Source organism: Erpetoichthys calabaricus, chromosome 2, assembly GCF_900747795.2.
Source record: "Erpetoichthys calabaricus chromosome 2, fErpCal1.3, whole genome shotgun sequence".
NCBI classification, from domain to species: domain Eukaryota; kingdom Metazoa; phylum Chordata; class Cladistia; order Polypteriformes; family Polypteridae; genus Erpetoichthys; species Erpetoichthys calabaricus.
The window spans coordinates 340,167,787-340,188,145 of NC_041395.2; the positions used below are offsets into that span (position 1 = coordinate 340,167,787).

At 42.2% G+C, this 20,359-nt stretch overlaps 1 protein-coding gene across 1 annotated transcript in view; it reads left to right on the plus strand.

Moving 5' to 3' along the window:
- LOC127526663 (uncharacterized) overlaps positions 1-19,813 on the plus strand; it is a 223,653-nt gene extending 203,840 nt beyond the window's left edge. The window contains exons 6-7 of the mRNA XM_051922623.1: positions 8,012-8,153; positions 19,636-19,813. Of these exons, the coding sequence (XP_051778583.1) occupies positions 8,012-8,153; positions 19,636-19,798 (305 nt within the window). The 3' untranslated portion in view covers positions 19,799-19,813. The remainder of the gene's footprint in view (positions 1-8,011; positions 8,154-19,635) is intronic.
- Positions 19,814-20,359: the final 546 nt, after the last annotated feature.

Here is a 20,359-nt window from a genome sequence, read left to right on the forward strand (position 1 = left end):
ATTGTGGGTTCACTTCCCGGTTCCTCCCTGTGTGGATAGCACTTTGAGTACTGAGAAAAGCGCTATATAAATGTAATGAATTATTATTATGGAAATTAAAACAAAAATTTAAATTCCATCAGTTAATAATTTCTTTAAAAATTAGGTTTATAGTACCTTGGTTCACAGGGTCTTTGGAGTTGGCATATCATCCCCTGACTGGATTACTGCACCACCATCTACCTTCCTAAGCTAATTGACTATCAACTCAAAAGTGACTTGTTGCACTGTGACATACAGGATTGATTCCTGCCCTTCTCTTGATGCTGGGATTGTGACCTTCTACTATGGAAAATGTGAGTTTAGATACTGAATGGATGTTCAAAATAGGCTCAGAGACATAAAAAAATAATTAAAATGGATATTGCAAGTGTCATGGTGAAAGACTGAAGGCAGGCTGAGGTAGATGTGACATTTGTTGGAGTAATGAAGAGAGCAGACCCTTGAAGTGGTGAGTGGGAGGACCACACAATCATCCCTTTTATCTTAAGAAGTGCTCTGAGCTATTAGAAGGAGTAAAATAGAGGAGCATTATGGATAAAGTGAAGATTAAAGAAGCAAATCAGGCAGCATCATTCTAAAGGAGTAGAGGAGATCAGACAGCATGTCATGGGAGCCCCATAAGTAAAAAACTTTAGTAGGCTGATCTAAAGGAAATGAAAGCTTGAACAAGATGCATTCAGGATGCCTCCAGAATGGAAGGACAGGGGGAGGACACTGCCTCTCCTGAACCGTTAGCTCCACGGATTACCGCGAGCCACACTGGGAGTTGGAGTTCGCTACAGCCCTGTTGGGTGCCGTGGGGACCAACAGGGGTGCTGCAGGCATTGTCGAGCCCTTGTGGACAGGGCTCACACCTTAGCCAGAAGTATTCCCAGGTCATGAGGATGCAACACCAGAAGTACTCCTGGTATGCAGAATATAAGGGGCAGCCTCACCTCATTCGGAGGCCAGAGTCAGGAGGAGGTGGATGAAGCTCACCAAAGAGGTGTGGAGAAGGAAGGAGGCTGCAAGACTCCTTAGGAAATGGACAGTGTTTACTGTGCATGTAACTGCTAGTATCAGTCCTTGGACACTGCTCTGGGTCGGGTGCCTTTTCCTGAATAAAGGGCTTTGTGTTGGACTGAGCTGGTGTCTTTGCCTGTCTGTGTCGGGTTGGGGTGGCAGGTGTGCCCGGGTCTCCACTTTAGTTGTAAAGGGTAATATCTTGTGAGTAGTGGGAAGAAAGAAACTACAAGAGAGGTATAGTGTAAAATATGGTAATGTTGTAATGATGATTCCAAGGTAATTTACTTATTCATTGATAAAATTGCTGCAAATCATGAGCCTTTTGTTGTCATCAAAGACTTCAATTCAACCTGCTTAATCATGAAGTGGGCTGAAACAAATGTTTAAACAACAAACAGTAAAAATTAATAATTACTTTTACTTTCTCAAAAAAGCCATCCTCAGTCTTTATATTAACAACAGCAATTCAGTATGCCCTAAAGAAAAAAAAAATAATGCTTCATTCTATAATATCGTGTCTTGGTTCTGTTGCCTAATTTGTGCTTTTTTCCCCAATTTCCTTAATATTTTTCTTCTCTGCGGTACACACAACATTTTGCAAAAAGCATGCAATGCTAATTGTCGATTGGAATTTCAAACTTAGGAATGATATGCAGGTGGACAACAGTGTTAGCTTTTTTAAACATAAAAGGCTTTATTTTTTTAAAAAAGGTATAATGTAATCAGCTCATTCCAGATTTATTGTCACGTGTGCACAGTACAATGAAATTCCTGTTTGCACATTTGGCCAACACAAACCACACCACCATCTTGCGATGGCCACCATAGATTATGTAAACTGTAACATTACACAATATGGTTGGTATTGATGTGCGAAAACAGATGAGATTCCTTTTGTGTACAGTTTTGTGAAACTGATGCTAAATTTGTTTTGCATGTAATTTTACTATCACAAAACTCACTTAAAAGAGTTTTTTTTTAATTCTTAGTTTATCTGGTTCCCCACAATATTTTAGAATTAATTCAGAAGTTGATGTTTCACAATAAAACCAGTTCTTTCTAGTCAGTTTCTTCAGGAATCTTCTACTCTTTCTCCAACTACTATTAATGGGAAAATGGATATGAAGTTCTGAACATTTTGGAATTAAGGAGGCAAGAAACAGCAGCTAATAATTTTGTTTACTGGAAAGGTTATGGCCAAGAGGACAAGTCTTTAGGTTATGTCTGACTCTCACACACCTCGCTTTTTACCACAGTTTGCCTGGTTACACACTGGGAAGCTTGGCAGGTGCATTGGCAGCCCGTGCCTTAGAAGGTGGAGGGGTCTCTTGTGTTTACATTGTGATTATTTTTTTCTTTTATTTTATCTTTATTTTCATATTAATATTTTGTTTGCTGAAGTGTTCCTTAATTTTGTCATCATTTTAGTGACATTATTTCATCACCATTTTAATATGAACATTTATTAAGGGCACTGTCATTTTATGCTCTGTTTTCATGTTTGTACAGCAATGATACAAATTTCTACTGATTTTACCCTGAGTGGCCAAACCGGGAACAAACATTTGCTCTCTGGGAAAGGGTGGCATTACTGGCTAAGGCCATTTGAACAGACCCCCTTTCGATCATGCAGCAGGTCTCCTGCTTCCTCTTAATCAGAGAATTACCTAAATATTTCACCCAGCCGGTCTGGGGAGAATTTCTAAACATGGATGAGCTCATTGAGACATCTAGGATGGCCTCACAATCTGAGAGAGCAGAACGGTCCTCTAGCGGACACTATGGGGATTGCGTCCCACCAAATCTGCCCCTTCCTTACAAGCCAGAGCCTGTTCTGAAGTCCCCAGACCCATGGGTGCGCAATCTGCTCGGGAATAAGGAGGTGTGCAGATGGAGAGAGAAGAAAGGCTTATGTGCACTCACAAACCCCTTGACGATATCACATACGGGAGTAGTAATTGTGAATGGATTTAAAGTTGAAGCACTCTTTGATTCCGGCAGCAACATTTCCATGGGTAAAATTAAAGACCAGCATAACCAGAAATCCGGCATTATAAATCCACCCTATGTTTCATCAGTCATGGAGGATCGCGTAAAAAATTTCCTGTAGCGGTCCTCCCGAATCCACCTTTCTCAGTGATCCTAGGGCAGGACTGGTCTAATAATACATGTGGTATAGTACTGAGTACTCCCATGAAATGATCCTTCTCCAGGTGTTTTCACGCCATGTTCTCAGCCAATAGAGAGAGATATGCATGGCCACGAGGCGGATGGGGAAGTTCCGGGACCGTCACAAGCAGAAACGTCATCTCCCAGTGCCTCAGCGAGCCAGGAGCTAACCCCACCCTTGAGGTAGGACCGGATCCTTTCTCTGAAATGCAGTTTTAATTTAGAGAAACTCCAGCTTCTTTCAAAGGGAGCAGTGCAATGACGATTCCCTGAAATTTGCTTAAAATGCAGTTGTGCCAATCAATGGCTAACACATTCATCAGCCTATGACACAGGGTCCTCACTTTGTGATTGAAATTGATCTGTTGTACTGGGTAGCAGAGCATGAGGGGGAGGTGTGAAAGTTGTTGTTAATCCCACGAACATACCAGCGGCAGGTCTGTGAGTTAGCACACACACCCTCATTGGAGGCCATTTGGGCACCAAGAAAATGTTAGAGCGTATCAAGCTCCGATTTTATTGGCCGGGGGTTAATGAAGAGGTTCACCGTTTTTGTATCTCGTGTCCAGAGTGTCAATTACAGCAAATTCCCAGGAGGGACCGTGCTCCTCTTGTCCCCCTTCCCTTGATCAATGTCCCCTTTGATAGGATTAGGGTCGATATTGTAGGACCCCTAGAGCCCTCTGCCTGAGGACACAAGATATATTAGTTCTCGTGGATTATGCTACCCGATATCCAGAGACTGTTCCTTTACACTCAGCTACCTACAATGCTATTGCATAAAAACTTGTAGGGGTCTTTGCGTGAGCTGGCATCCCTAAAGAAGTCCTTACGGATGAAGGTACGCCTTTAACCTCGGAGATGTTCAGGGAAACGGCCAAGTTACTTAAAATAAAGCATTTAAATGCCATGGTGTATCACCCTCAAACCAACGGTCTAGTCGAGAGGTTTAATCAGACTCTCAAACAGATGCTTCGCAAGGTGGTCAGCGAGGACGGGAGGAACTGGGATCAGCTCCTCCCCCTCATGCTCTTTGCCTATCAGGAAGTCCCATAAGCCTCTACAGAGTTCTCGCCTTTTGAATTATTATATGGATGACAACCCTGGGGAATTTTGGGTATTTTGAAAGAAGGATGGGAAGGAAAGGCTCTTCCCTCCAAAAATAAATTAAAGTACATCGCGCAATTACACAATCGATTGGGAAAAATTTGACCCATATTAAAAACTCACATGGAAGAGGCGCAAGCAGCACAGGCCCACTATTATGACCATGGCACGACTCTCCAAAAATTACACCTGGGGGATGTGTCTTGGTTTAGTTCCTACCTCCCATTCTAAACTTCTAGCCCATTGGCAAGGCCCTTACAAGGTTAAGGAGAGGAAAGGGCTCATTGATTACCTGGTGAAACAACCCAATCGTTGATTAAGGAAGCGGGTTTATCATGTAAACTTGGTGAAGCCGTGGAAGGAAAGGGATCCCGATCCCTCCTCCGCTCAGCCCCGCTCATTCTTTGCTCTGAAAAATATCCTTAACTTCAGCGCTGAAATGAATTCTAAACAGAGATGGGAGGTCGAAGTAGCTATCCTGTCTGTTCCAGAGGTTGTAAGCGAAAAGCCTGGGCGAACCTCTCTGATTGCGCACGACATAGTGACAGAGCCCGATGTTATTGTTCGAGAGCGCCATTATCGGCTTCCTGGGGCAAAGAAAGCAGAAGTGGAGCTTGAAATCAAGCGCATGCTGGTAGTAAGAGTGATAGAGGAAAGTTTTAGACACTGGTCCATTTTGATCGTCTTGGTTAGTAAGCCTGACGGGAGTTGGAGGTTTTTCAATGACTTCCGTCTGCTTAATCAAGTCTCCCAATTTGATGCTTATCCAATGCCTCGAGAGGACGACTTCCTTGAGAAGCTGGCACAGGCTGATTTTTTGACCACACTTCACATGACGAAGGAGTACTGGGAGGTTCCGTTAATGATTGCCACTAAGGTCAAGATCACGTTTAACACCCCTAGCAGACGCTGGCAGTATCATATCCTTCCATTCGGGTTACATGGGGCTCCTGTGACTTTCCAGTGTCTGGTGGATAAAGTGCTCTGCCCCCTTAACGTGTATAGTGCTGCCTATTTAGAAGACATAGTCATTTATTTCAGCACATGGAAGGAACACTTACAGCAGTTCAGAGCAGTATTGCAGATACAGGGAGAAGCCGGGCTTCGAATCAATCTAAAAAAATGTTTTTTTGGGTTGAAAGAAGCTAAATATTTAGGCTACCTAGTGAGTCAGGGTACTGTAAAGCTACAGTGTTCAAAGGTTGATGCCATATTGAAGTGGCCCCGTTCGCGAACCAAGCGACAAGTCCAAGCATTTTTCGGATTAGCTGGGTATTACCGGCGGTTTGTACCTAGGTTTTCAAAGAGAATGGTGCCCTTAAATGATTTAACAAAGAAGAGGGCTCCTAATAATGTGGTATGAACTGATAAGACAGATGCTGCATTTTGTGAGGGTAGCACGGTGGCGCAGTGGGTAGCGCTGCTGCCTCGCAGTTGGGAGATCTGGGGACCTGGGTTCGATTCCCGGGTCCTCCCTGCGTGGAGTTTGCATGTTCTCCCCGTGTCTGCGTGGGTTTCCTCCCACAGTCCAAAGACATGCAGGTTAGGTGGATTGGCGATTCTAAATTGGCCCTAGTGTGTGCTTGGTGTGTGGGTGTGTTTGTGTGTGTCCTGCAGTGGGTTGGCACCCTGCCCAGGATTGTTTCCTGCCTTGTGCCCTGTGTTGGCTGGGATTGGCTCCAGCAGACCCCCGTGACCCTGTGTTCGGATTCAGCGGGTTGGAAAATGGATGGATGGATGGATGCATTTTTTGACTTAAAACAGGCCCTTATGTCAGCACCAGTATTGAAAACGCCTAACTTTTAGCTTCCTTTTATTCTCCAGACAAACGCTTCAGACACTGGCTTAGGTGCTGTGCTGAGCCACAGCGTTGATGGTGTTGAACACCCTGTTATGTTCCTGAGCCGGAAACTGCTGGATCGTTAGACCAGGTATGCAGCGTTGAAAAGGGTGGCCCTTGCGATTAAATGGGCAATTACGCAGTTGAGATTCTACCTCTTGGGACGTGAGTTCACTCTTGTTACGGATCATGCTGCTTTACAGTGGATGGCCCTTCACAAAGAGTCGAATCCATGGGTCACCAGATGGTTTCTTGACTTTCAACCATATAAGATCTTGCTTATTCATCGTAAGGGTTCTCTCAGTGACAATGCTGATGCCCTCTCGTGAGTTCACGAGCTCTCAGTCAGAGATGCCCGACCTGATGGGTCTGGGCTGGGGGGGGGTGCCTTATCACTCACATGCGATTGGGAGTGAAAGGCTTTAAGAATAGTACTACCATGCTAGACCAAGGGGTGGTGAGCCGCACTAACTCACTTTTTCAATCTTCTGCAGACCATCCATGGGATATCTCACTAGGTCCCGACCCCAGTGATGACGTCACTGTGATGTCTGTGCAGAATCGGATGTGGGGGGTTGTAGGAGGAAAACGGAAGTATTGGTTGTTGGTGTGGATGTTAAATTAAAGTAAAGATAGTTAAGCATTACACGTGTGTGAACTGCTATTTCTGATACAACAGTTTGGCGACGAGGATGGCAGAGTTTGGTTTACCTCCTCCAGCATCTTTCTTGCCAGTACCTGGTGAACCGCTAGTTCCCTGGAGACGCTGGTATCGTTCGTTCGAGACGTACCTGTTGGCGGCCGGGTTGGATAACGTTGAGACAGCAAGGAAAAGGGCGCTTCTATTACACTGTTTGGTAGTGAAAGGACAGCGCATTTTTCTACCGTGCAACCAACTGATGAGTCTTTTGCGCCCACGGTGGCAGCACTGGATGGCCATTTCGACCCAAGCCAAAGCGTCTTCCTAAGCCGTTTTCAGTTTTGTCAGCGTGCTCAGCAGCCGGGTGAGTCAATCACACAGTTTGTTTCAGCGTTGTGTGAGCTTGTGCAACACTGTAAGTTCGGGACACTACAAGACGAGTTAATAAGGGACCAACTGATTGAGAAAACATCTTGTGAACAGCTGATAGAGCGTTTATTATTGGAACTGGATACCTTCACGTTAAGTAAAGCCATAGAGATTGGAAAACAAGTCGAAGTAGTGATAGTGGCCGCGTCTAAATTGTCAGGCACAGAACAAATTGCATATGGGCTTATGCATTTTTTGTGGGAAGATAAATTATATGTTTTCTGTTTTATACAACCCGATATCTATCCATGGTATGTTGTGTCAAAAAAGATATTGATCTGCTTTATAATTATTTAAAGATAATATATACCATGACAAAAAATAAGATGTTCTTAACATGCATCAAGGTAAGTTCTCATTCTCTTTATCCTTAGAAAAATTCTTCCATGGTGTACATTCTTAGGTTATTTATAGCAAAGTTTTTTAAAGCATGGAATAGCAGAAGTACATTTTAACAAAAAAGGCTCTAAACATCAACAAGACTGCACTTCAATGAACCTGCCAGGCTTAGGCTACACCGCTAGGTGACTTTTCCACAACTCAGGTAGGTGTTTTTACAGTGTTTGAAGTTCCTTAATAGCACTCAGTTTAAATTGCTCCTCATACTTAAGGCTGCCATATTTATGCAGACTGAATGTACTATACATGCTTTAGAGGGCTTTTATGTAATTTGCAAGTGACTTCTGCTCATCTTTAACATTGACACATCAGCTGCCAGAAGATGACTTTATTTACTGTCAGCATTGGACACTTATTTGCATTTTTGCTATGTTTTCTAGATATTATTTATTATCCCAGCTGTAACTTGGGGGATTACATACCTCTGTTTTTGGATTCTACTCCACTAAATGAGGAAAGAAAAACTGCATTTGTTGGTAGTCAATTTGAGTTCAACATCACTGCATATGCATCACTAGCAACGTAAGTTCTAAGTTTTTCTGAATGATTTTACATTTTCAAAAATTCTGTCATGAATGACTTGTTGTAAAGAATCTTTCACTATTTCATATCTCACTTTATTAAGTGCTTAGATTAATATAACATTTTAATATTTCTGAGTTCATTAGAAGACAGTACAGTGCATAGAGTTACATCCTGATAGTCCTGGGATCAAATCTCCACTCAGACCATGTCTGATTTCTCCATGTTTGTATTGGGTTCCTGCAGGTCCCAGATACCAGCTGACTGTGTTCTATAAAATTGATCTTGCATATAAACGAGTGTAGGTGTGCATGTGGCTGACTTTTGATGTCTTGTCCAGAGCTGACTTTGGCATTCTGCCTGACTTTCTCAGGATAGGCGCCAGTTATTAACATCTTGAGATGTATGAAGGACTTTCCTTTCTTTCCATGTGAGGATTTCCTGTTCTACTGCAGTTGTGTAATGGGAGGAATGGGGGAAATAAAGGGGCTGATTGAAGTCTTCTGTCATTGCTTGTAGCAGCAAGCTTTCTGCCATCTTGTGAATTCCTAATGGTTCTTGTTTAGTAGTTATTCAGTTGCATTTGATTTTGCCTAATGTCAAAGGCACCTGTGGGGGGGGGGGGGTCTTGAAAGAATAATGCCCCCCTTGTGACCCCTTATTAACCACACAATTATTTTTCTTCTGATATTAAGCTTCATATGGGACTATAAACACTACATGGGGACTTCTTTACGGGTGTAAAGTTAGTTTCCTTCATTCCCTGTTTCTAGTTTTAGTAGATGACTTCCACATACGCTGGACACTTGTGGTGGTTCAGTTTTTATACGTGTATTTATGTTCTGCTCTTTTCTGTATTTCTTTTGCACATCTGTCTTCCTCTCTGGTTAACGTTTGTTCCTTGTAAGGTCATTAGAAAGTAAGTTATGTAGGTTTGCTGCTGCCATTGAAGCTCCTCTTCTCTCCATTTGTATCAGGGAGACAAGTAAACTGTTTGATCTGTGACTGTAATATAACATCATAGTCAAGTTTTTTAATGCAGTGTATAGCCTTGTGACAGACTGGGTCAGCTCCACACTCCCTTATCACTTCAACACATAACCATCAATAGTCTTGTACTGAGATGAGCCAGGCAAATGAGGACATACACATTCAGCAAGTGGTTAGTGCAAAAATGTGCATAAAATAAAATAATGAGCAATAAACATATGGAGGTTAAAAGGCCAAATGAAAATATCCATATAAATGAGGTTAAAAATCACAAGCAGTAAGCAGTTCTTTAAAAACTCACAAGCCCTGGTTCATTCTTCTTAAAATCCATCCTCTCTGCTGCTCACCCATCAGGATCTACTCAGTTCCCAGGGACACCTGTCAACAAGCACAGTCATCCTTCATGGGCCTACACCCTAGCCACCTCATTCAGCCACCACTAGTGTGCTCCCAAACCCGACTTATGTCCCTCAACGTCATCCATCAGCATTTGCAGGAATCCACAAGCCCTGCGCTTTCTCCCATCTGCCATCACCACACTACCTTCAGGTGGGAAACTCCTTGGAGCATTTGGTCTCTTCTGCTCCTATGCTTACCAGCCCCCTCCTGAGTCTCTGCCACACACTGCTCTGCTGGGGCTCATGTTCCTGACTGCCAGCTCCTCTCCTGATCCTGCCATCTCTTATCATGTTTTCCTTTATCCTCCATGTCTTTGTGTTCTCTCTTCCTCTAACTTTTTTCTGTCTATCACTGCCCATCTGTCCCCCTTTTGACGTGGAAAAAACTTCTTCTTCTTCTTTCCGCTGCTCCTGTTAGTGGTTGCCACAGCGGATCATCTTTTTCCATATCTTCCTGTCCTTGTCATCTTGTTCTGTTACATCCATCACCTGCATGTCTTCTCTCACCACATCCATAAACCTTGTCTTAGACCTTCCTCTTTTCCTCTTGCTTGGCAACTCTATCCTTAATATCCTTTTCCCAATATACCCAACATCTCTCCTCTGCTCATGTCCAAACCAACACAATCTCGCCTCTCTGACTTTGTCTCCCAACCGTCCAACTTGAGCTAACCCTCAAATGTACTAATTTCTAATCCTGTCCATCCTCATCACACCCAGTGCAAATCTTAACATCTTTAACTCTGCCACCTCCAGCTCTGTCTCCTGCTTTCTGGTCAGTGCCACCGTCTCCTGCCCATATAACATAGCTGGTCTCACTACCATCCTGTAGACCTTCCCTTTCACTCTTGCTGGTACCCGTATGTCACAAATCACTCCTGACACTCTTCTCCACCCATTCCACCCTGCCTGCACTCTCTTTTTCACTTCTCTTCCACAATCCCCATTACTCTGTACTGTTGATCCCAAGTATTTAAACTCATCCACCTTTGCCAACTCTACTCGTTGCATCCTCACCATTCCACTGACCTCCCTCTCATTCACACACATGTATTCTGTCTTGTTCATACTGACCTTCATTCCTCTCTTCTCCAGAGCATATCTCCACCTCTCCAGGGTCTCCTCAACCTGCTCCCTTGTCTTGCTACAGATCACAGTGTCATCAGCAAACATCATAGTCCACGCTCACTCCTGTCTAATCTAATCTGTCAACCTGTCCATCACCTTGCAAATAAGAAAGGGCTGAGAGCCGACTCCTGATATAACACCACCTCCACTTTGAATGCATCCGTCACTCCTACCGCAGACCTCACCACTGTCACACTTCCCTCGTACTAATCATGTGCCACTCTTACATACTTCTCTGCCACTCCTGACTTCCTCATACAATATCAGAACTTCTCCAGGTCTAGAAAGACACAATGCAACTCCTTCTGGCCTTCTCTACACTTCTCCATCAACATCCTCAGAGCAAACATCACATCTGTGGAGCTCTTTCTTGGCATGAAACCACACTGCTGCTCACTAATCATCACCTCCCTTCTTAACCGTGCTTCCACTACTCTTTCCCATAACTTCATGCTGTGGCTCATTAGTTTTATTCCCCTGCACTTACTACAGTCCTGCACATCCCCCTTATTCTTAAATATCGGTACCAGTACACTTCTTCTCCACAACTCAGGCATCCTCTCAATTTCCAAGATTCCATTAAATAATCTGGTTAAAAGCTCCACTGCCATCTCTCCTAAACACCTCCATGCTTCCACAGGTATGTCATCTGGACAGTGATGTGAAAAAAACATTTCTCTATATTCAAAGAAGGCAGTCGCGACCCAGATTAGTGTGCAGAACTTTTCTTTATTTACAGATCATGCATAAATGCCTCAGTCCATGGAGTGACAGAGGTGTGACCAGAACATCATGTGTGGGTGGGCATTTGGCTTGTCTGGGGGGGCAAAAAATATCCATCCATCCCCATTTTTGTAGGGGGGGTCAAATAATAATAACAACATAGTTTTATATAACATATAAAAGAAAAAACTGTGCCATAAATCATAACCTGTTGTTCAATAAAATTAACAGAGGCAATGGAACTTGTATTATTATTTTTTGTGAACAAATATATAACTACATCTACAAGGTAAATATCAATAAAGTCAAATGTATACAACATATGAGAGCAAGAACAGAAACGTGGCTCATTGTAGTCATTAGGGAGGCTATAGGACATCAGTTTCCAGTGTTTAACCTGGATATTATCTACAGGGCCAGTCTGCGGTTACTCTTGGCAAATTCTGAAATAAATTCATTCACGTCTAGATTTTTTGTGATGTTTTTCTCATGTGCCAGAATGACTAAATTTCTCTTCCTTGAATGCAGCATTGTTCAGCGGAGTGGAGTGAGAATGCGGTTCAATGTAGAGAAAGAGCTGAAGACACACCGATGATGAGTGCTGTGATATACTGTATAGCGAATGCAACATAGGGAAGGCCTCTTTGTAAGGCTGAATGCATTTGCATGCTTCAGAGAGATTAGCATCAGCTGGCAGTTTATTGATCAACATTGCTTTTGCCACAGCAATTTCATTTTGCAAGCTCATGCTGTTTTGCTCTGTGCCTGCAACTGCCTGAAGTGGTTTCAGGAGAGAATGATCAAGATTTAATTCTGATTTTGGCAGGAGAAGCGATGTGGCCCTCAATAATTCAACATTTCTCTGAGAGAATCTTGTCTCCATTTCCACAATAGCTCTATCAAGAATGCTGAACATAGCCCTTTTAAAAGTCTGATTAGGAGCAATTTGTTCATCAGAGTCACCATGCCCAAGCGTAGACACGACAATACTATCATCAAGCTGTGAATTAACTTTCCGTTTCCTTTTGAGCGAATTGGCAGGCCTACTTTCACACGGAGAGAAATGCTTCTCCCAGAATGAGTCGCATCTCATCTCCTTCAGTGTGGCCAGTGAAGCTGTCACCACCTCCCATGCAGGGCACAAATCCACTGCATGTGCCTGTAGAATTGCATTGGCTGGTTTCAGCATACCAAGCACATGAAGGAGGAATTTTCCAGTACTGAAGAAATTCTGATTTTTTAAATGGGTCAAAAGACGACATGCCTCTATGCAAATGTCAAAAGGGGCAATGTCAGCCTCTGCTATCTCTGAGAGAAGCCCCCTTATAGCTTCCTCATTGTTGACAATGGACTTTGTGACATCATAATGACTGGTCCATTGTATTTCAGAAGTCTTATTAGTGTGGGTTGTGGCACGCGGCTGGGGGTGGCACCCAGCCGGGACACCCCGGAAGACAGGAGGAGGGCTCATGCCTCCTCCAGACCACGAGGGGGCGACCACCCTGGTTCCTTTGGGGGCCACAGGTACAGAGCTGGGAAGCTCAACCCTGTAGGGGCCCATGGTCTCCGCCAGGGGGCGCCCCCATGCCTGAAGGACCCTGGACCCCAGCGCTTCCGCCACACCAGGAAGTGCTGGGGGGAAGACGAGTGGGGACAACCGGAGTGTTTCCGGGTATGCAGCCAGCACTTCCGCCACACTAGGGCGTGTTTGTGGGAGATTGCCGGAACACACCTGGAGCACATCTGGGTGCTCATAAAAGGGGCAGCCTCCCTTCACAGAGAGACTGGAGTCAGGAGAGCAGAGGGACAAGGTCTCAGGAGGTGATACGGAGGCAACCTGAAGATTAAAAGGCATAGTGGTTGGTCTGGACTTTGGGGAGTCTGTGGGTTGTGTGGCACTGAATTGTAAATAAGTACTGTGAATAAACGTGTGTTGGGTGACTTTAAAGCATGTCTGCCTGTCTGTGTCCGGGCTGGTTCAAACAGGGTGTATTGTATGTGTGTGAAACATAATGTCTGTGACAAAATGTGTTCAATGAATTTGACCAGTCAAAGAACTTCTTAGCCAGACGCTCTGATTCCATTGCATGTATCACTGCTAAATGGAGCTGGTGGTTGTAGCAGTGTACATATGGAATGTACTTACCAACTTTGTTTTGTAACAAAGCCTGGACACCACCCCTTGCCCCAGACATGACAGAAGCACCATCACAACACTGACACACTAAATTGTCTGGGCTGTAACCTAGCTCAGAGAGATGTGACAAAATTTAGTTACAAATATATTCAGCATCAAGCTGATTCTCCTGCGGTGGGTTGGCACCCTGCCCAGGATTGTTTCCTGCCTTGTGCCCTGTGTTGGCTGGGATTGGCTCCAGCAGACCCCCGTGACCCTGTGTTCGGATTCAGCGGGTTGGAAAATGGATGGCTGGATGGATCAAGCTGATTCAGTTCAATTAAGCCAATCAGGTATTCTTCAGGGATGGAGTTCTGGACAAATCTAATCACTACAGACAAATTCTCTGTGTTACAGCGATCCCTGGTACCATCACTTTTAATGCAAAGTCCAGGAATGTCAACTTTTTCATATTTGGTCCTGATATCTTTTACCACCATTTTGGCAAGAGTCTCAATTATTTCATATTGAATTACATTGGATGTGTATTTTGCGTTCTCTGGGATGTATTTTACCATTTCTGCAAGTTTGGCATCTTTTTTGATTGTGTAATCAAAGAAATTAAGGAAAAGTCCCTCCTCTCCACCTTCGTGATTGTGACCACGCAAAGCCAGTTCCTTGACTGCAAGGAACTGAATGGCCTCCCCAGTGCTTTTCACATAATATCTATTCTTTTCTATCTGGGTTGGACCCAGTAGTTGAACTATGCTTTCAACCGTCTCTGCCCGGCTTCGATACTCTTGCCATGCAGACATGGCTCTGACGTGCGGGATACTAGACGCGTGCTTGTGGAAGCCTCCGCCGTCTTTTTCTAGAGCTTTTATCCATTTAGTGTAGCCATGTTTGGTGAATATGTCCTCACGGTCCGAATTGGAAACACTAAATTTGCGGAAGGCAAAGCAAAAGCTGGCATCACGGACAACAGAATATTCAAGCCATGGTCAAGACTGATACTAGCTTTCACTAAAACATCTGAGTGTTTTTCTGAATGCGTGCTTGGGATAATTAATTAAAATGGGCTGGAATGGGCTATCCATATTTAAGTCAGGCACACCGGACTGTATATTTTGTTGAAGGCAGAGGTTTGGAGTACCCGATACGGATGCAGAGCTGGAGGATTGTGTAGGCTTATCTACATCTTTTGGAGTTTCAGTTCCCGACGTGGGTGCGCTGTGCTCCGTGTTGGTAGCAGCGGTGCTGGGCTGAACCGTGGAGCCAGCAGCTTGCGGAGGGACAGAGTTTGAAGATGTTTTCTTTTTAATAAGTCACCTATGCATAGCCTTTGGTGTTACCCACCAGAAAACAAAAGAAGAATGGAACGTATACGCTGTTTTAATTAAAGAATGCAGTCAACAGGTTCAAAACGTGCTGCAAAATGTGCAGCGAAATTAACTGTGAGCAGCAGGGTGCCTGTCTAGTGGAGGATACACTGACAGATACTCCCCAAATTCAAAAGCAACTCAGTTTTGAAAATCAAATATTATTCTTCTCCAGAGTTTTCATTGGACAGACAGAGCATTTCGCAGGGTGGGCACGGCTTGTCTCTGGGGGGGCAGTGCCCACCCCAGCCCCTCTGTGGTCACGCCTCCATGGAGTGATCTATTAATTAAACAATTCATTTTGTTTTATACTTTTCTAGCACCATTACCTCATCTAATAAATCACATCATCTGACTCTTAATATGTAGAATTCTATCATCTTAACTAATCAACTACAGCCAGCAGTACTTCATATATACCATATGTCAATTCCTCCATTATTCTAAGTATCACTTTGTTTATAGGGGTGTCCTACAGGTTTTCCCATTGATCTTATCACTGTTTCTTAATAGGGGTGTTTGGGCTTTCTCACTAGTTTGTCCTCGCTTTTTAAGGGGGTGTTTATTAATCATCTACTTTATTTTAACCTTAGTAATTACATTTGTAGCTCCTCTAATGTGAGGCAAGGGCTCACATGCCTAAACTTAAAATTAAATTAGTTAATCCTTCAGTTACATTCAAGTCTTATCCTTATGTTTGCTAATTCATTGTCATAATTTCATATAAGTTTATACTTGTATTAAATTGTAAAAATGATCATGTATTGATTAAAATATTGACTAAAATTCTTTTTGACTAACCTCCTTAGCGTTAGACCCGAGCATCACTTGGGCAGCCATATAGACGTGTCTAGCATAAGCATTGGACCTGAGGATTACTCGGGTTGTAAAAGTGCCAACAGAGTTAGTGCCAAACATTGCTCGGGAAATGACACAGGTGCATCTTGCATAAGCGACAGGCCTGAGTGTTACCACAGGCAGTGATGCAGACTTGTCTTTTCCTAGCCTCATAATGCCGTCTCGCAAGCAATGGTTTTCAGCAGCCCAGGTGTTGTGAAATTGAAACAGAGAGTGAAATCAAAAGTGCTTTTGATGAAACCGAAAGTGACGCTCAGGTCAGTCGCACATTTGCAGTTTGCTGTTCAAAAGCTGATCAGTCTGGAAAGAAAATCCGCAAGGAATCACGTTACTATTGTCCTGACTGTGATGACGGATTGTGTATTTCACAGTGATTCTAGATATACCATACAAACGACACATTTTGACAGTATATATGGTATTAGCATTATTTTTATTATTATTATTATTCATTATTATTATTATTTTAGCATTATTATACTTTCTACACTTCTGACTTTGTACTTTTAGCATTTTGCACGTTTTACGGTAGAAAGATCAGATTTAATAACTACGGAATTTTTCAAACCAAAAAATGCACTGCTTTTTAAATGTCTTTTTCGGAAAAAAAATGTAACGCTAAGGAGGCTGCAATTCTATATATTTTTGATTAAAATTCTATACTCTCTGCCATGCAGGCTCCTTTTATCTGACTTGATTGGATGCAGATGTGATATGCTGCTACCTCCAAGGTGTGAATGAGGCACCTGACTGATCTGCTCACATTTGCATGTGTATGTATGATCAGCCAAGCAACTCAATCAATCTTGGAATGAAATGCGCTCACACACATGCACACCCAATTGGAGCCTGCAATTATGGGGAAACGATTATTTACTTAAAAATTTCACAGCACTACAGACCTATTATCACAATCCTGCAAATGTTAAACATCATTGATATTTAGCTTGATGCCAAAAAATTAGTCTGGTCTAATGCTAAAGGTAATAAATAATTACTTTTCGTTCACAAGATTAAAAAGACAATAAATGATAATGAAGATAAAAATGTACATATTTGAAGTGAATCGTGGGGTGCGTGTAACAGGTTTAACACTATAACTTAATTTAAATGAATGCATTTTTAAACAAATAGGAAAATGAAATGAAATTTGGTTTATACCCTGATAGTTTTTTTCTAAGAATACTGCAGAAGCAGGTGATGAGAGGAAGGATGAGGAGACCGAGGTAGAGGAAAAAATCAAAAGACAGAGCAAAGCAGAGAATACTTGAGAGGAAATAGAAAAGTTGTCTAAACACCTGAGTTGACAGTGTTTCTCGAGCCTTATAAGAAAGTGTTTCATTAATTGTTTAAAGTTTATAAGATTGCACTGTCTTTATCTGTTAACACTGCTGCTCAAGGAGAGCAAGCAGAATTAATTTTGGGGATTTGTGGGCATATTTGCCAAAAAGCAGAGTAACAGTAAAATAAAAATATGATGAACTGCATGTTGTTTATGATAAATATTCCTAAATGAACAAGGCAGGAGCAACCCTTGGACAGGGTGCCAGTCTATCGCAATGTGAACACATACATACACACACACACACCGGTGACAATTTAGCATTACCAATCTACCTGACCTAAATATCTTAGGACTGTGGGAGGAAACAGGAGCACTCGGTGCAAACCCATATTGACAAGGAGGTAACCTGCAAACTCCCCACAGGCTCCCCTGACTCTTTAGCTGATAGGCTCAGATGATCATTCACCTTACTATTGTATGACCTGTTAAATTTTTTTCCAATTGCTCTTTTAATTCATGAACATTGAGTAAACGAATGTATTTGTCTTTCTACTTCTTGCTATGCCTGCATACAATTGATCACATTATGATGTGTTAACCCACAATCGCATTCCCTGCCTGAGAGGATAACAGCGCCATGTACTTTGGCTTGTGTATGTGTGTAATTTATTTCTGTCTTCTATCTACTGTATGTTAATGTAGTTTTATGGATTTGTGATAAGGGCTATTTCTTTTAGTTAGATTGCCTCTCAAAATAGCGCCATGGGATGGAAGGGCAAACAAGAGACAGAGAGAGTAGGGGGATCTTGACTAAAGAAGGAACATGCTGAAGAAACTCTAGTCAGGGGAAAGCAAACCAGTTTACACAGAAATACAACATATAAGTATCTATGGAGGAATTAAGCAATATGAGTTCTTTGTTATGCACATAAAAGACAGAAGCACATTTCCAAAAACTGTGATGAACTTGTGGAATCCCCTTACTCAGATGAATCTAATAGAAATTCTGTGCTCATCATTTTCTTCACAAGTTATCACTACTTATTCATTGCAAGGGTGAGGACTTAAGGATACTCTGGAGCTGACCCTGAACCCAAACAACATCACAGAAGTTCAACTTACAAATGTAAGGGGTTTATTAACCCATAAGGGAATAAACTTCAGCAAGGGAGATTTGAATATTACATAAAACAGTAAACTATCAAACACATAATCCTCAGGCCCTTCCTACACAATACGGTCAGTACCTGCCCTGTGGGGTCTCGGGTTCACTTAATAGCTGTTTTCCAGTAGTTCCCCAGGCTCACCTTGTTTAGCTGAACCACGACATTCTCCTTCTCTCAGCTCTGGCCTTCTGTCTACCTGCCAGGTGAGCCTTAGTCTGCTGTTCCTTCCAAACTCTAAGCTCCTAAATCTTGAGGCCCAGTCACACATCTGGGTAGCCATTAAAGACTTTTAGGCTATGGGATGACCTTTCAAAGTACTCCAGTGATGCTTCAGGAGATTCTGCTTGATCCACATACCACAGGAATGTTCCACCAGTAGGAATTTGAGTTTTGCACAGACTGCCCACATGCCTATTGTAGAGCACCTGGTGGATTTTCTGTGAGTTGCTGTATCTCTGACAAATGTTTTCATTTGTTTATTCATCTAATATGGTGGACATTTTTGCACTTTGGTTTGTGTTGTATAAAAATTGATTTTTGTACATGACTGAGTCTGCTTGATAAGGTTTAAAATTGCTGCTTTTGCACATTCAGATTTGTGTTTCCATTTTGTGAAAGTGTGTGGAAGAGTTTGATCTGCTGTACATAGGATGTTTCAAGTTTTATTGATGAGCACATTTTAACTTTGGGCAATTGAATGACGAACAAGCAAAAGTAAAATCAGCAGCTCATCAAAACTGACATGAGACCATATGTACACATGGAACAGAATGTCAGCGCATTGTGTTAGATCAGTCGCTGTGCACACTTGTAGGTCTTAGTCACAATTATATCTAACATTACTTATGAACAGATTAAATACTGTAAGAGATCATCTGCATCTAATAAGTCTGACTTGCACCCTGAAGGTCAAGTGAACAGCGACTTTTAATATTTCCTATCACTCTTGTCAGAACAGAAGTCCCTTTTTTGTTTATTGTTTGAGCTGAATGATCACATTTACATGCTCATCACAGCTATAACTAGAACCAATCATGCAATCACTCACTGTCCATTTCTGAAGAACTATTACTAATATCACATGATAAAATGCTTTTTACTTCCCACCACACTGTTTATGTTCTGACAGCCACATTTAGCTTGGCTCACAGCCACAAATGCTGTTCCAGTAATCACCCTCCATCACTAACTACTGTTCACAGGAGACGAGTAAAGAGTGCGACTAACAGAGGATAACAGTGAAAAATTAAACAGGACTCAATCATCGCATCAAGCATCAGAAATATTTCTTTGAAAACCAAAAACAAATATTTATTCAGGTGCTCTGATTAATTTTGATGCCTCTAAGGTTCACGTGTCTTAATTTATATGACATTTGTATAAGACTGCTGTGATGGTTGTTTATAATTTCATTTGTAATTACACTTTATCTCTTCCAGTGTTTCCGAAATAGTGGTTACTGGCCCACTGAATCTGAACAAATCATTCCAGTTTGATACCATGACAAGAACTGGTAGTGCAACTGTAATGTGGACCCCATCTGAAAATGACGTGGGCAACTATATACCATTTTTTTTTACAGTTTTAACTGTGGAAGGGTAAGTCTTTTAAAAACAACGAGAGAAATGTGAGTTAAAATGCAGAAAAATGTTTCAGCACGTCACTCCCTCTCTTCCAGGTATCAGAGATCAGATTCATATTTGTAAATGTAATGCCTAAGACACCCATCATGACGACTATGACACCCAGCAGTAAGTGCTGCTTTCTGTTCTATAATAACTTTATTCATAGAATTTCATGGGATTGTACTATTATAGGAACAAATTGTAAGCTTTGATAGATGATGATAATAATGAATAAACTACACTACTGTAGTTATCTGGGACAATTATAATTTATAGATATACATTTCTTCTTGACTTAATTATTTACAACTAATATTTTTTGAAGCAACCAGATTCAGTGGTTCAAGTGGAGCTGGCATGTTATGTTTGTTCAAATTTTCATCTTGGTACTCCTGGTTTCTTAATACATTCTCAAGGACTTGTGTTTTAGGTTGATTGGTGTGCATGAATGGACCCTGCAAGAGAGACTGTTGAGTTGGCCTGTTTGCTTGCCTTGCACTTGATGCTCTTGGGTTAGAACCTGACAGCCATGAAGAAT